General features: G+C 42.0%; 2 protein-coding genes and 1 long non-coding RNA gene across 3 annotated transcripts; 1 reads left to right on the top strand and 2 right to left on the bottom strand.

The window, feature by feature from the left end:
* Positions 1-3,868: 3,868 nt before the first annotated feature.
* On the bottom strand, positions 3,869-4,761 carry LOC113564107. The gene is made up of 2 exons (XR_003407795.1): positions 4,607-4,761; positions 3,869-4,128 (listed from the first exon to the last, which is right to left on the bottom strand). It is a non-coding gene; the product is annotated as an uncharacterized LOC113564107 (long non-coding RNA).
* Positions 4,762-4,933: 172 nt separating this feature from the next.
* Positions 4,934-5,390, bottom strand: LOC26526107 (trypsin inhibitor). The gene is made up of 2 exons (XM_015159963.2): positions 5,220-5,390; positions 4,934-5,158 (listed from the first exon to the last, which is right to left on the bottom strand). Exons 1-2 carry the CDS (start codon positions 5,284-5,286, stop codon positions 4,986-4,988), a joined length of 240 nt encoding a protein of 79 aa, XP_015015449.1. The 5' UTR covers positions 5,287-5,390; the 3' UTR covers positions 4,934-4,985.
* Positions 5,391-14,618: 9,228 nt separating this feature from the next.
* Positions 14,619-15,284, top strand: LOC6542725. Its single transcript, XM_001968519.3, has one exon. It carries the CDS (start codon positions 14,735-14,737, stop codon positions 14,993-14,995), a length of 261 nt encoding a protein of 86 aa, XP_001968555.1. The 5' UTR covers positions 14,619-14,734; the 3' UTR covers positions 14,996-15,284.
* The last annotated feature ends 1,278 nt before the right edge of the window (positions 15,285-16,562 follow it).

The following is a 16,562-nucleotide window of genomic DNA, read 5'->3' on the forward strand; positions in this document are numbered from 1 at the left end:
GATGCTCAACAGTCGCCGCTTTTTTGGGCGCGCGGCTGTCGCTCAACTTCCGCTCGAATAGAGTGAAAAATAGCATTTTAGTGGGGACAATTCGCCAGGGGCCAACCTGCTCGTGCTTCCATCCGCTTTCCCCACCCACTTCCCTTTTCCAGATTGACAACACACACTCACACACACACCGGAAGTGGCAGTGGAGAAAGAAGGAAGTGAAACGGCAGCCATCTTGATCCGAACTGTCAGCCGTTAAAGGCTCGTCCGCCATCTTGTTGTAACCAAATTAAATAGTACAATTTAACATGTGTCTGCGTGCATGCGTGTGTGTGAGTTTGGTAATTGCGAAAGTTGCAGGCGAAGTTACTCAGTTATAAAGGGAATTCATATGAACAAACACAGAGCTCACGTACACTGAGGGAAAAGTAAGCAATGCAAGCTGAATGTCATTCAAGGCCAGAATTACATCAAAACTTTGAGAGTACGTATTTGCTGAAATTTGGTATTTTATTTGAGAAAGATATTCTGAAATTTCTCACTGTGTGTGATGCTGCATTTGTGTGTTATTTTTTATGCGTCGACTGTGCAAAGAAAAGTGCAGAAATTGCAAACGACTTAAATAAGCAAACAGCAGCGAAAAGCTGACACACTCACACACATGCAAATACACGGTGCATGAAGATGGGATCATTTACGACCTCTCTTCCTAAAAGAAAAACAAATTTTTCGCGCTTTGCTACTTAAATAAACTACTTTTTACTACTGACTGGCTTTTACAGCCGTTTTCGTTGTTTCTGCTTTACGGTTTTACATACACTTTTACGTGTGGGCATAAATTGTTTGCATTGTTGTTCTACTTATATTTTGAATGGTTACTATAAAGTTGAGTATTACTTTTGGGTGGCAACACTGTTTTCTGCGTCCAAGATGTGCATATGGCAGGTGACAACTCTTCTCGTTAGGTGTCTAAAAGTATGCTATAGTAGTAACCATCAATTTGAGTAATAAACTTGTTTCTTTTAATTCGTTTATAAAAACGATAAAAACTCTCCCAACAAATGCCTGATCCCGCACGTAAACTTTATTGGATTTCGTTAAACGAAAAAAGTCGATGTCGCAAATCGAATTTTTCAAATATTCCGGTGGTTTTGCAGGTAAAACGAAGAATGGCGCGAGTAACCGCATTTTTGCTCTCAACTTTATTGGCGAGTTTTGCGAAATAGCTCGCTTCGAACAGCAACAAATCAAAGTGCACTTGCATGCATTTTTCATTGTTTTTGCCATGGGTACAAGCTTAAACTTTTAACTGTCCCCTCGATGGCCATCTAATCAGTCAAAGAGTTGGCCAACTTCGGTCCACTGCATCCACATCCGCACAGTCGCCGTCTGCAATTGTAACTTTGTGCCCGGAGTTTTCTCCGATTGCGTAACTTTACGGCTCTGTTGGAAAAAGCAAACAACTGGCGGCCTTCCAAGCGGACCTCCAAGTGCGTTTGACAGCCGGTCGAGGCTGAAAGGACGAACCAGGCCAACCATTTTCGGACGGGCCCAGAAAGGCCTCCACTCGCTGGAGGTCAACCCGAGTGGAGCCGTGGTTGTGATAAGAAGGACATGTGCATTACTTTCAAGAGCGGTAGCTTGAGTTACATAAAGGACAAGTCCAACATGTCGTATACTTAATATTACGAAACTGCTAATATAAATTGGCTGGCACAAACACCTCAGAGGTTGCGTAAATATACTTGCTACACATTCTCGCTGGCAAATGCTGCTAAATCCCATTACAGCCAGTCCTGTTGGCCTAGTAAACCGATTATGGGAGTCGGAATTAAGCTGACCAAAAGCCTAGCCAAAAAGCCCGAATTGCAATAGCGACACTTGCAGGTGGTCGGCAGGGCAGCCGGGAAAAGTGCGAGAAAAGCGGGAAAATTAGTGGCGATAGAAGGCATTTACTGTTGCACAGCGCACTTAATTGGAATGCACTTGAAGTGCTCCTGCTGCTGAAACAGAGACTGCAGCTGAAATGCGAAGCACTTTCGCCAGCGAATTGGCAGCTGGCTGATGTTGTTTTCCAGTTTTTCCCGCAGGGCCAATTACTAAAGATCGGAATTACCACAAGTCGGCAGCTCGGGCGTGGAGTTGGTGGAAGTTGGGTAAAAACCACTTGCCATAATCCTTTTCAATCAACTATGGCGAATCACAGGACGAAGGAGAGTGAGTAGACTGCAAGTCGAATAGAATTCGATTTGATTTCGTATTTATATTCAATTTATTCTAGATATTTGCTGCTCTATGCAGCATTTTCCACTCCGATATGCTTTCCTTTGGCTCAGCTTGCCTTGCGCTTTTTTGGCCTTTGCCAAAGGGGAGATGAAATCAACTAAAACTTGTGCATTTTCATTTTTTGTTTTGTGCCAAATTGAATCGAATTCGATCCGGGAATCGCAAGGTTTTAGATGGACTTTTCCCAAGCTTAATGCGAATGCTGTAGCGTTTATGTAACGTAACAAGCACAAATAGCCGCATTCTGATCCCATAATTTATGGTCCCAGTCAGTCCTCGGGCGCTTTAAAAATCGCTTAGCGTTTTGGCACAAATGAAACATCAAAGATTTACGAGCCATGATTAAGCCATTTTGCGGCGCCTTAGCAAAAGGGCCAAAAACAAAGGGCTGTGGCTGTAAGCGTGGCTTTCGCAGTAAGGAGGCCTCAGCGCAAGGAGTGCAAGTGCTTCTGGGCAAAAAGTGTTGAGCTGAAAGCGAAATTCCCCTTTTTATTTATCGAATGTGTCAAGCAGTGGGGGAAAACCCAGTCGCCGAGGGAGCATTATTTTCCTTCTGTTTTCCTTGCTCAAAACGCTTCACCAGCCAAGCCACCATCAAGCTGTGAGTAATTGTGCTCTTTAATTGCGGCCTGGAAAATGTCTTGGCCATTTTTATTGCGCTGTATACAATTTAAAGCCATGAAGCACACGTACTTTTAAAGACTTCCCTTCTCAAGCACCAAACTCACCTACGATATTCTGTAATTTGCGAATTAAGTTACTTTGGGTCTTCTAGCACTGACCACTCGACTTATCTGCTCCTGGGGAATCCTGTAAGTCCTCCCATTGTTCCCACACGGAAAAGGACTTATTTTGTAATTACCACGAGCTCTGTGAGCTGGCTTCTTCGCCAAGGGCCATTACTCATGGCACTCTTTAATTATGCTGGCCAGAGATTTGGCTGGCCCAATCCGAGAGCAAGTTGCTCCGTGTCACATGGATGTGTGCCTTCCCGGGTGTGAGAACCCAATTAAGACGCGCTTATTGCAGGGCAGCATCAAAGTCGATCCCACAGCTGATAACGTGCAATTTGTGAGGGCATCTCTGGGGGATTTCGTGTTGGTTTTGCATTTTTTGTTTATTTGCGGCGCCAATCCTTTGGAGGCTTATAGTTTTGTAATTGTTTCGGGACGGACCTCGTCCTTTTTTTGCGCTATTTTCGGACTGATTTCGATGGCTTTATCCGTGCTTGGCACTGCTTTAAATTGCTTGGGGCTTGTAGCGATTTTTATTCCGCTGTTTTTTCCGTGTTGTTTGCGTTGTGCGCAATTTGCATTTTGGGAAATGGCGGGAAATTGTGCGCGTTTCCAAGCGTGTGAATAATGTGTGAGCTTACCGAGCTTTCTTGCCCCAAAATTCGGATGCTGCCGCTCGGGTGCCGTTGCAAAATGATTTGTAGGCATTTCAATCTAATTAATGTTGTTGAAGTCCCCATTTCAAACGGGTGCACAAAGTCTCTGCACCAGTGTCCTATATATTGTATAAATTGTAAATCCAAGCTTAAGCTTACCAAAAGTGTACTTTGAAATTTAAATAATATATATACAAAATGCAAAAGAGTTATGTTATATATATTATAAAGGGTTATAATTTAATAGCATTATTTAGCCCAACTGGATGCCGCGAATTGCACTTTGGCACCCCGTTGCTAATTGTCCGCCCAGCTGTATGTCACCCTGTTTCGTCCTTCGTCCTTCGTCCTTCTGCCATTTCATCCACTCCTCAACTTTGTTCTTTTGCAGCCATTACGCGCACTTGTCGTCGGGGTTGTCATTATGCTTTCATGGCTTTAGTTTTGCCCTGGGCATAAGTTTTCTAAAAAACGAAATATGAATACAAAATCTCTAGAAGGGGTGTATGGAATGGTGGGGGTACGCCAACAGACTTTCTAGCAAATAGGCAAAGTTTGGAAAACTCTTTAACTCCCTTTTCGCTGATTGCTAGAAAACAATAACAAGGAGTCACTTTAAAACTCAAATCGATGTGAAATCAAGATAGAATGCTATAGCGAGTTCCCCGACTATCAGATACCCGTTACCAAGCTAGTGGAAGTGCAAACGAGAAATTTCAACATTTTCTGGAATATCGGAAGAAATTGGGGAAGAAATAATAAAATGAAAATAAACTTAAACATTTTTTAAACATTTCAAAATTGTTTTGAAAGTCTATAGATATTTACAAGGTATATAAAAAAATAAAGAAATACCACAACAATTTTCAAAAGTTAAAAATGCAATCATTTAAAGTATCGTTCCTTATTCCTTAACTTGGAATAGTTTTTTTATTTACTCACGATCTTTTAGAGCTAAAACACTGCCAAGTATGGCAACAATTAGGAAAAACATTTCAAATGTATGCATCCTAGAAATGTTCTTTAACTTTCTTTAACTTTAGCCCTAAAACACAACCAAGTTTGGCAAAACTTGTGAATGCAGCGGCCAACTATTAGTGGCCAACTATTTTTGTTAATGTGAACCTAAAAACCGCAAATAATACAATTATACGAGGTGTTAGCTCTATGACGTTTGCCCTTTTTAACTATTTATTAATCTTAATACATGAACAAATCGCATTATACAAACACTACGCCATATTACTGATTTCCACATTCCTATTTCTATTTTGAAGTATGACTGATACACATTTTTTTATTCCGAAAATGCCCTTCTATTTTAACATTCCTTGCATTCAGCTTCACATTCCTTTATGCTTTTGAAGAAAGTTCCTTCGGCGGAGCATCCAGTAATGTGCACTGTCTTGCATTTATTTTCACTGGGTATGTAAACTATTTTCGTGATTAACATTTTACATAGGCCGACTCCTCGATATTTAATTCCGCAGACAGCTAAATGACAATTTAGTAAAAGACGTTAATTGAAATACTACGGTAAGTACAAAGTACCCACGGTTCTTCAAAGCTGTAACACAGCCAAGTATGGCGAAAATTAAGCAAGCAATTGAAGGAAGTTTCATGTTAATTTTATATATTCAGCAGTAGTAACACTTGTATCTTTCGACTGACTTGAAATGATTAAAAGTAAGCAGCGTAAAACCATTTTATATTAATGCTAATTGAATAAATAAAGATAGTAAATGAATATTCTTTATTGGCGAGTTCAACGGCTTTGTTTAAACACTTGTTCGGAGTGTGCATATGTTTTAAAAATATATTTTAAAAAGCTTGCCTTGCCTTAACACAGCTCAGGTTTCTTGACATTTAATGAAAAAACTTTTCTAAACATACACCTCTTCCTTAAATTTAATCTCCCACTTTGTTTGCCCTATTGAATGGGAATCCTCCGCAATTCCATAGGGATTTTGCCCTGTCTCTTCGACAGAAATCGAACATTTGATACGAAATTTCAATAAACAGATGATAACAACACTTAACCCTCGGCAGCCCACCTGCAAGCCCCCTTTAACCGTTGACAACCAGGTGATTGTCTTTTTCGAGTCCCCGGGCATTATTGCAAAAAGCTTTGTGCAAATTTTCTCATATTTCCTCGGTAAGCTCTCCTCAAGGACAACTGAAGACGAGGGCAAATGGCATAAAGCAAATATAAATATGCTAAAGGGGGAACAATTTGTGAAGAAAATGTATTCGTACTTTTTCGCCATTTGCTCTGGTAATTGTTATTTGATACACACAAAGAGCGAAAAGTTGTATTATATCGCTTTTGGCACATTTGCCAAGCCAAACAAACTGCAAAGAGAAAACTTAAAAATGAAAACGATACATTTTTGAACGAGTGTTTTCTATTAAAGGCAGGACGGGCCATAAGCGAAATTCAATTAAAAACTTTAAAAGCCGCCCAACAATTTCCAACTGCAATTAGATGAGAGAAAACACACACAGCGAGTCCTGATTGCATTCAAAACTAGATACTGCTGCAATATATACACGGATACACGAACGCAGCTGAGATACAAAAACTTCGCTTTGGCAAACTTTTAGCTATTATGTAACAAAACGCAGATGAAGGCCCCAAACTGCAATCCTTACGCCCTTCTCGCCATTTTCTCAACCATCTGGCTCACATTTAAAAGGAGGTATTCCATTACTTCACTGATGTCCGAATGTGCTCATTTTGTAAATACAATTTTAATGCCTTGGAACAACCATTACAAAACATTATAACAGTTTTCATAAGCTTTGCTTGATAGAGGCATATCCTTTTGTTGATATGCCATCCATGGGACGTCTAGTGACTTCATTTAATTAGGAACTTTACACAAACGAGCGGCACACTCAATATAACTTTAGATGAAAAGATGAAGGAGTTGTTGTTTATGATGATAAAGACGCACAAAGTTATCAAAGTTGTTGAGCTAGAAAGAAAAACTTGTGAGGCAAATATAATGGTGTTCTCTGAAAGAAAAATAAGCCCAGAACTTTGCCATTAGCGTCAGGTTTCGAAGAGCTAAGCTCTTCTATTAATTAATTCACAATTATTTGCAAACAATTTCGGATTTCGCCTTACAAAGGCTAAAAGATACACTTTCGTTGAAAATTAATAAATTTAATTCGATAAATTCGGTAGTTCATAACGTGTAATCGACACAGTGGACGATTTTGACCACTTTTTAAATGGGCTGACAGCTGTTGACACTTTATCATAGAAAAATAACATATTTCCGAATTTTCAATGGCGATTTGAAAGCTTCGAAGTGAAATAAATAAATGTGGCAGCCTCGAATTTGCACTCGTGAATGTTTTAAAATCCCGAAACGGATATTGGTTGGAAAATGGTGGGTTATTTATGCCATTGTTCGATTTGTTTGCCTTTCAACTCTTCATTTGGTCATTTGTTATATATGCCAAATCGGATTTATGTTGCCGCTGTGAAGGGTTTCATTATTATTTGTTTCCCGGGACCATTTCATTCGCAACTTTGCGGCATTTGGCATTTGCATTTTTATGGCAACACTTTCAGGGGCCGCAATTATTTCCCCATCTCGAGTCCTGCGAACCGAGAATTTTATTGCCCCTGCATCCGATGCCTCGTGCGAGGACCTTTATCTCCTTTTTTCCGGGTTGCGGCTGCTGTTCGGTTCAAGTCGAGGCATCGACAGTCATTTGGCAGATATATTGCAGTCACAACATCGCATATAACACATCAATATCCGGCACGGCCACGCCCACCCACACATTCCGCCCCCAGCCGACGATTTGCACATAAACAGGAGCAATAAGCGAGCGAAGGACGCAGGACGCAGGACGAGAGCAAATTGAAAACGACAAAACAAAACTGAAATGTGCCCAAGTTGTGCGAAAATGTGGGTTGGTGATGCTCTGCGAAAATCGAGGAGAATGTTGTACATAATTTCTGACTTGTTCTGAACTAGCTGCACATAGTATTATTATTATCTTATTGAGAATAATTTCCTATTGTATCACTATCATTTATTGCTAAGCAACGAATGCGTGTTTTAAATAATAATGAGTTCCATTTCCATACATTTGAAATGCCTGCAATACCCTTTCACTACGGTATCTCCCCAGCAGAAGTTCGAACAATATTTGTTGTACCGGATATCCGCTTTTCCAGCATGTGACGGAAGTTGTTGTCCCCCTCGCACCCACTGAAGAATTCGAGTTGGGCCCTGGCAACTTTCCCTTCATTTCGGAGCTCGTTTTTTGCTCATTTTATTACTTTTTTTTCCGCGCCCGTTGTGGCGAAGTGTTGTACGGCCTGCACAAGATCTTAATTTCGATATTGATGTCAAATTGTCGCGCGGTTTAATTAAAAATGTCCACAGAGTGCAGCAAAAGTGAAACAGAAACAAGGGGAACGCAGTGCAGTTTTCCAATTGTTGGTGGCGCTATTGTGACTTTTCTTTTCGCTCCCTTTTTATTTTTGCGCATTTCTGCATTGTGTTTTTTGCCCCACAATTGCCGAGTGGCTCGATTTGGGGACCAACACGTTGTCAACTGGTCCGTACTTTCATTCTGGCCCTAGGCCTCAAAAAGTCAGCGCTTGTCCGGCGGGATTTAACTTGAATTTCATAAAAGTATGTATGAGTCACTATAAAGGCGTTGTCTACGAAAAACAGCACGACTTCCGTTCTTAATAAACATTAATTAATGCATTTACGGGGACATGTGTTTTCAATCATTTGATTTACGCACGTTGGCTGACCGCAAAATTCTTTCACAGCAATTCACTCGGCAGATGTCTGAGCCACATGTAACTTTCATAAATAAATCCACATGGAAACTTCCGATTCCATCAATGCCATTTGGGTTGATCAGCGCAGCACTGCAGCAATCGGTGATTTTTTCACTCATGATTTCCGCCATGAAAGTCCAGCATGCATTATTGATTATAATTTAAAATTTATTTTGCCTGCATGCCATGACGACTACGATGATGAGAATGATGATGAGGACGTTGCCAATTGTTTTTGCCTGCTTGTCTTTTGGGAACTCCACTTTCCATTCTCTCTGTCATTTTCAGCGGCCATTCGCTTTGATGGGCAATGAATGATGCAGGGCTTCAATTGTGGATGCTATCAAATATTTATGAATTAAATGGAAATCATCAAACGGATAAGCCCATCGGTGCGGTGGCGGCTGTGATGGAGTATCCTTTTTGATTGTTGCCAGGACAACGCTAAAGTGGGATAATGGGAATGAAAAGTGTTGCCGGCGCAACGAAGGCCTGAAATAGAAGTAAATCGCATGGCTTTTGAGCTCTGAACCGCTCGGCATTGGGGATAGCTGTATATATAATTGAATTATTTGTAGTTTAGTAATGTAGAAACTTATCCGAAAGCTTGGCCAATATAATTAAGCGAGCGAAAATTGAAATACGCAACTGGCAGTCAACGCGGTAATATCCAAAATAGTCCCGCAAAAATATTCACACAAACTACAAACTTGGCGCAAAACTTTGTAAGTAGCCCAGGACGAAAAGGACTTTGCAAGCAGCAGGATGCTGAAGTAACTTCCTTTTCGACTTGTCGGTGCGCCTTAGTTGGTTTAACTGGTAATTGCAGTTTGCAGGGGGGCGCCAAGGCGAAAATTGCCCCAAAAATGTGGCGGCACGAAAATGAGTTCACTGAGGGAACTGGCGAACTTATAGCCTGCGACCTCGGAAAACACAACTCGAGTTTATTTTGTTACTTCGCGAGCGAATTAAGTTCCTTGGACTATCTGATAGCCGAGTGGCAATGAAGTGCATGTACCAGAAATCACTTGCAGCAAGCTGAAATCGCTATCCTTACTCCCCGTTCTAAATGTTTTGACAGGGACCACGCCATATTTCACATTTCCAATCCCTTCCGAGCAATTGATTCGATTCCATATTCCTGGCTCGTAAAACGTTTGGCCAAAACAACGCGGAGCTGGCCGAGTGTTGCGATTGTCTCTCAGAAAAGTTTTGAGCTGTAAATAAAATATAGAACCATTTGGCACACTAACAGCATGTGAAATGGAAATCGTGCCAAGCGGGGTCAGAATCTGACTCTACGAGTATGTGTGTTTTTGCCACATTTTCCCTGCACTCGCTTTATACCAAAAACAGCGTACGTGGACCAGAAAACGGAAAAAACAATTTCCTCGCTCGGAACTGGCTTTAGTTGACCCAATAATGGCACAACAAAATAGAATCCCTTTGCCAATCTATGCAGCACTAGTTGTGCCCATCCTTTTTTCGCTCTCCTCTTTTTTCGCTTCTTGGCTCCTAGCCTTTGAGAATGTTGCAATTGCGAGTTGCCGTTGAGAGCATGTGGCCAGGTCATTAAAATCATATGCTGCTCTGGTCAAAAACTGGCGATTTGCTGGCAATCTGATAAAGTTGACTAGCAGCCAGGCATGGAAGAAATGGACACGGAAACACTCACGCACACTCCTGGCCTGAAAGGGAATCCCCAAGAAATTGGGTCTACACAGGCTGTCTAATACCGTGGAAAATTAAAAGCATGCAATAGAAACATGCCTATAAATATCACCTTAGACCTTAAGATATGGGACACAAAATTATACAACAATCTCTGTTACTTACAACGTCTGTTGGCTTTTATACAGTTTAAACTTTTGTTAATCCAACCGCAATTCCGTTAATTATAGTGTGTTCTATTTGATGCACGGGTGCAAGCTGCCCCACAATCCCAACCGACCCGACTTGATTGTGGCGCCGCCTAAGGTAGCGTTTATTGTAATAGATGGGCTTTGTTAGAAAGTTTCCAATATCTGTTCAGCACATACAGCCGAGGGCAAGTATGTGGAGACCGGCATTAAGTTTGTGCCCCATTTTGTGGATGCCCCTTGCCCTTTTCCCGCCGTTTGTGGGCGGCGGGTGGTGAACTTGCTACCCTGTGGCGTGCATTCAGTTTCATGACGTCATTAGCGTTAATGGCTGTCCATGTGCATTATGCAGCAGCTTAAGTATGCGCCTGAATTCACTTTTTGTTTAATGAAAAGTTACACGAGCTGCAAATGAGCAGCGACTTGCATTGCGAATAATGAGCCACAAAGTGTTTGCCATTAAATTTGCGATCTCATGATGGTAATGAGGTGATGTGGGTGGTTTCGGCTTGCCTTTCGCTACGGCCTTTCATCGAATAGTTGAAAGGATTTGGCTCGTTGTCATGGCGGCTTTTGTTTCCCGTTGTTAGCCAAGTCAAGATAAGGGATTACGTTCCGAGTCAGTCCCTGTAAGCCTCTCAACTTCCACGCTCGCTCTTATCAGCGGCAAACTTCTGGATTTCGGTTAGTCATTAATGAGGCGATGACACGTATGTGGTCTGTGAATTTGAGAGGGCTAAATATCCATGACGTTGCCATGCCGTGTAGGATATCATCATGAATTTAAGGTGCGCCGCGGCAGTCTGGATAGCTGGTGGAATTCGGTAGCAGGTAAATGGGGATGTGTATTCTAGAATGAAGGATAAGATTCCGAACAATTAGCAAGGATACGTATTGTTTGGGCTTCCTATGCTCGTTACCTAAAAGGGTATACTAGATTGTCTGGATTCTATCCAGCAGATCATCAACATATTATTTCCATACTCAAATCCGGCGGAATAGAAGCATAAAAGTAAAATTACCATAGTGCCATTGGCACTAAACACCTCGCCGCGCGGACATCGCGATGCTCACTTCCTTCTGCTCCTCCCTTGCAGGCTTAACACGATTTTCCCGCTAGATGTTGCAGCTGAAAACGGGTGCAACACCCACTTTTAAGACCCCTTATGCCTGGCCCACTTGTGTTCCGCACAAAAAACCAACTTGCAAGAGCTTAGTCAGCGCTTACACGCAAAACTCGCACACATCAGCCAGTCGTGGCATAGCGAATATCTATATGTGTATAACTATTCGAGTATAACTATGCTTTTTTGTTGTTTCATTCAACGAGGTAGGCAAAATGCCACCGAAATGAAATGTGCCAACAGGAGCAGCAGCTAGTTGGGCTATGGCTTTAGTTTTAAACTATTCTGCGCAATTTTATGTCGGTCCTTGCATGCCGCACACCCCCAAAAGGTGTTAATCAAATGGCCAGTATGTCCTGCATGATAAATGTCCAGACGGGAAAACACATTGTGAGCTGGGAGTGGCCAAATCCCTGTGGCTTTCCCCTTCTGCGTAAAGTTTTCCCTGGGGCTGAGTAATTTTCAAATTCGTATCTCGTTACTCATGCGATGTTAACTTGATATTAGTAAATTGTAGCTAAACGGATGGATATACTTTTACAGATTTGGGAGGATTGCAAATACCTCGCTAGAATTAGTTACATTTCCAGGTGCTTCAATGGAAACTGAAAGTCTGGCGATGTTGCCTGGGTTTCCACTGCTCATCGGCAATTGAGCTAGTTGCCCAAATGGCACTCGAATACCCGCCGTATTAAAAGTTGCGGCTTGGCCTTGTTCTGCGGTTAAGCACGAGCCCTATGCCACATGCCCCGAAAAGTATGCCACGTTGTTGCCGTTGCAAGTCTCGCTTTTTACGCTTTTTACGCTTTTTGCTGCCTGCATTTTATGGCTCTGCTGCACTGTGTGTGTGTGTGAGAGAGAGGCAGGGCGTGTGCGAGAGAGAGCGCAGCATGGTAATTGTTACATGCATTCGAGTTGACTTGCTGCGGTCTATCTGCAGCGCCCCCTCCGCTCCCCCCCGCTCATATGCATTGGCAATTTAATGCCACGACAATGCCGTATTATTAGTTATCCTTGCCCCACTGCCACGCCCCCTGTGAAACCGAGCTGTGCATAATAAATTAACCGCATGGCCGGTTCGAGTTTTGCTCATTAAAGCGCATTTGTATTTAGTTGTGCATAAAACATTAAGCGAAAATGAGCCAACGTGACCAGAACCCAACTCATGTCCTTCCCAACTGCCCATGTGTGCGTGTGTGTGTGTGTATTTGTCTAGGTGTGCGTGCGTATGCGTAATTACGCTGGCTGCTCACTCGAAACGAATTCATTTCAATTCACATTCAGATGGCCAAGTGACAAGATCGCCATCGAACGTGGAATTCAACCCGCTCCTGGGAAATCACCTGTAATTATGTGATTAAAACGCTCTCGACTCGCAGGCCGTGTATTGATTTTAAATTGAATAAACTTGTAATTAACTGGATGGCAAACTGCACATGTGGTGCGGATTTTGACAGAATTAGAGCAAAGTGTTTGGACATACAATGCAATTCCGAGGAGGCATCAATGTATAAATATTTTCCAATGCGCTATCCACAAATGTACATCTCTAAAATTTCATTATTAAATATTCTTTACACATTTCACAGAACAAATCGCCCCACACATTATAGTCCGCAATGGAACAATAACCATAGCCATAAGTTATCTGCTTTCCAAGCATTCCATTCACAGACCCAAACAACTCCCACGTATAGAAAAGGAAAGCCTTGAATATTATGATAAACTTTATGACTCGAATCCTCTATAATATGCATGAAAATGCAATTTATTCGCTAAATACCGCAGGGAAGGGGGCAAATGACCTTAGAAAGCCACAACTTTTTCCGCCCTGTCACATTTGCTTAGGCCTTCAGCAGGAAAACAATTTAAACTTTCATTACAGTCAACACATTTTGCCCTTCTTTTCGGCCCTCTCACACATTTGGCCACTCGAGCGACACTCATTCATAAATGTGAGCGTCGCCATGGGAGTGCGAGTGGGGCAATTTTCCAGCTGCTTCACATCCTTGAGCTGCCCTCCTTTTGGGACCCAATCTTTTCATGCTTTTCGGAATGTAGAGTACTCTTTAAAGGGGAGCACATGATTTGCCCAAACGATGTCTTGGAAATGCAGAGAGTTGGGGCATGATATTAAATCAAATCATATTTGCTTATGTAATAATATTAATAAGTAGATGCCAACACTTGTATATTTCCCATTTAGAAGGATAAGACTGCAAAGCCCAAGTGAATTTAACACAACTCTAAGCCGCCTGTGTGAAATTTGCAGGATTCTTGCGGCGTCTGCTGTAGTTGTAGTGGTGTTGAGTAATTTCCAGCAACATCTGTGGGCAGCCATCGCGCTTCCGCATCCTTTGCACCCTTCGGCGACTGCCACTTTCACATCCGCTTCCGCTTCCGCGCTCTTATCATTATTTCTCATCAAGCGTTTCTAATGAAGTCGTAAAAATTGAAAACTTTCAAGGCATGTGAGCGTGTCCTTTATCTGCTGCCCCGCCCATCGGCATGTCCTTTTTGTGGCGTTGCGGCTTATGTGTTCTGCTTTATTGCTTCTCCTTATTTTGGTACATTTTTGCGCGCCCGCCATTTTGGCCTGGTCCTCTTTTTTATGCCCCTGCCGACATTAAACGTTTATTTTTCTGCGGTTTTCCTCGGCTTCTTTTGGATTTCTTTGTATGTTTTCCGCATTTGTTGTGCAAACTCATATAATCAGCTTTAAGCTCTGTGTGCCTGCAGCTTTATAAGCTGGCAGACGCCTGCAAATATTTACTGGCAAACTCGGTTTGTTTGTTTGGTCTCGACCGCTCTCGATTTAATGCTAATTTGGTGTTTCGACTCGTAAATAATTACAATTGCCCATGGACAAACATGTGTCCCAGGAATTGTTTCAGTTCTGTTTGGCTGAAACATCCAAATGTGCTGGTTTGCAAACACTAAATTAATTATCCTCATTTTAGGTGTCAATTTACATTTTTGCCATGCGTTATCTGAATTTCTACCCAAAGTTGTAACGTGTACATAGTGACGAAGCGCACTGTGGTCGGCAATTACTACGAGAATAGTGACAGTGTGTGAAGGCGACTTCTTTACACTTTCAGCCAAAGAAATGATAATTGGATTAACTAAATTTGAGATGTTTGAGTGCCTGAGTTATTTTTGTCTCAGAAAACGTCACTTTTGGTAAAATTTTTAGGAAAATTCACTGAAATTAATTTGATTAAATTGTAAGTCTCCGATCTCGGATATTCTTTGACGGTCCTTCAGAATGGTGTGCCGCTTCAATCCTTTTTACATTGGACCAACTCCGCCCAGCTGCTGCACGGACTTGAAGTCCGATTGCGACTGCCCACCGTGCTCACCAGATACAGGGTATCAGGAGCCTCGACCCGTCCATGAGGAGTGCAACCCGGGTGTGACCAAGAAGGAGACCAAGGAAAGCAAATGCAATCCTCCTTGCAAGGAAGCCCCCAAAAAGGAAAAGAAGGAGAAGAAGTCCGAGAATAATGATGCCAAAAAAACTAAATAAAACGTAGCTTTGCCAGAAATTGTTCTTATTAAAATTCCTATACAGCTTAGCCATTTTTAAAAACACAAAATTCAATTATGGTGGATACGCACGAACATCGAACATGGCTTCTTAAAATTCAATTACGCGCAGCTCACAGCTACAAACATGAATCAATCCATTTATGCACCATATCAAATCAAAGTCAACCGCAAATATATTTTCAAATTGAATTCTACCAGAAGAAAAAGACGCAAACGTGAAGAAGCGGTCATAAAAGCTCAATAAACGGCAATAAAATACGTATACGTATATATAATATATAAATATGCCAAAGCAGACTTCAAACAAAACGCTCGGGCGGCTAACGTTTTCACTCCAAACGAATTTTCTTCGTCCTGATTTTCCCGGTCCTTTGGCTCCTGGAGGCTGACTAATTTCATTTGCCACCCACTTGTGAAGGAGCTAGGAAAGCGAGGGGCGTGTAATTGATTTCATTAAATCATTTGCTCAGCGAAGGAGAACTTGAGAAATTGCTAGACAATGGGAAATTACAACGTTAGACTCGTTTTTACAATTCATTCGCCATTTTTGATGTGTGCCGAAAGTTATGGCATGTGTGGCAAACTTTTTCTGCTCTCCCATTTCCTGTTTGCATTTTTCTTCTGCACTTGCTCGGTTATTTGCTTGCGGCTACTCAGTCATAAGCATTTTTCTTTGCCAATTTCCGGTGGAAAATGAAATGCGGGAAATTGATAGTCAGCACTTAGGGCTTAGTTGTTTAGTGATGTTTACTTAGTTCTGGGCAGACAGATTGTTGATATAAATAACATTTATCTTTGCTGATCTGCCTGTTTTGAAATAGTCATCAATTTCTTAAAGCAACGGTTTGCCTGTAGACATTTTGTTAAGCATTTCATAAATGTTGCATTTATTTTTATAAAATTATATGCATGTCAAAGACATACTTATATTTTTTCCATTAGTGAGCTGACTTTATTTCCCAGAATTTGTGCTCCCATTTCGTGGCTCATGTGTCACCGGCATTGTTATCCTTTCCCTTCGCTTTGAAATGGAATACGAATTTTTTGGTCCTCGTCTTCGGAGTGCCGGCAGCTCCGTAAAGCGCCGAAAGGAGCTTCTCCCATCTTCTAGTGCCATCGCTTGAGCACTGGGCTATATCCACTTGGCCCCTTTCGACGTCTTGGCCATTATATATGCATACCGATGCAAATGCTGGCTGGCTTCATTTATCACTGGCTCTGACTTTTATGCAAGCCATAACTTCTGGGATGCGTCTGTGGCGGACATTGATTTGACTGGCGGATCGAGGGCTTGGCTGTCGACTTTGATTGGCTCCGATTGATGACTTCTGTCCGCCCCTCCACGCTTTATTGCCATTAATTAGTCTTGTAATTGGCAGCAGGTGTCGTTTTTGTTGGCGTTGCCGTTGCCGCCCATCTCATTGTTGATCCCTGAACCCGACTTGTATTTACTGGCAATTGTGGCTAACGATTTATTTGCATACAATCATGCAATTCGACTCGCCTGCTGCTGAGCTGAGGGGCTTACCCCAGTATTTGCTCTC

The sequence above is a fragment of the Drosophila erecta genome, unplaced genomic scaffold, assembly GCF_003286155.1.
Source record: "Drosophila erecta strain 14021-0224.00,06,07 unplaced genomic scaffold, DereRS2 tig00000055-arrow-pilon, whole genome shotgun sequence".
NCBI lineage: Eukaryota > Metazoa > Arthropoda > Insecta > Diptera > Drosophilidae > Drosophila > Drosophila erecta.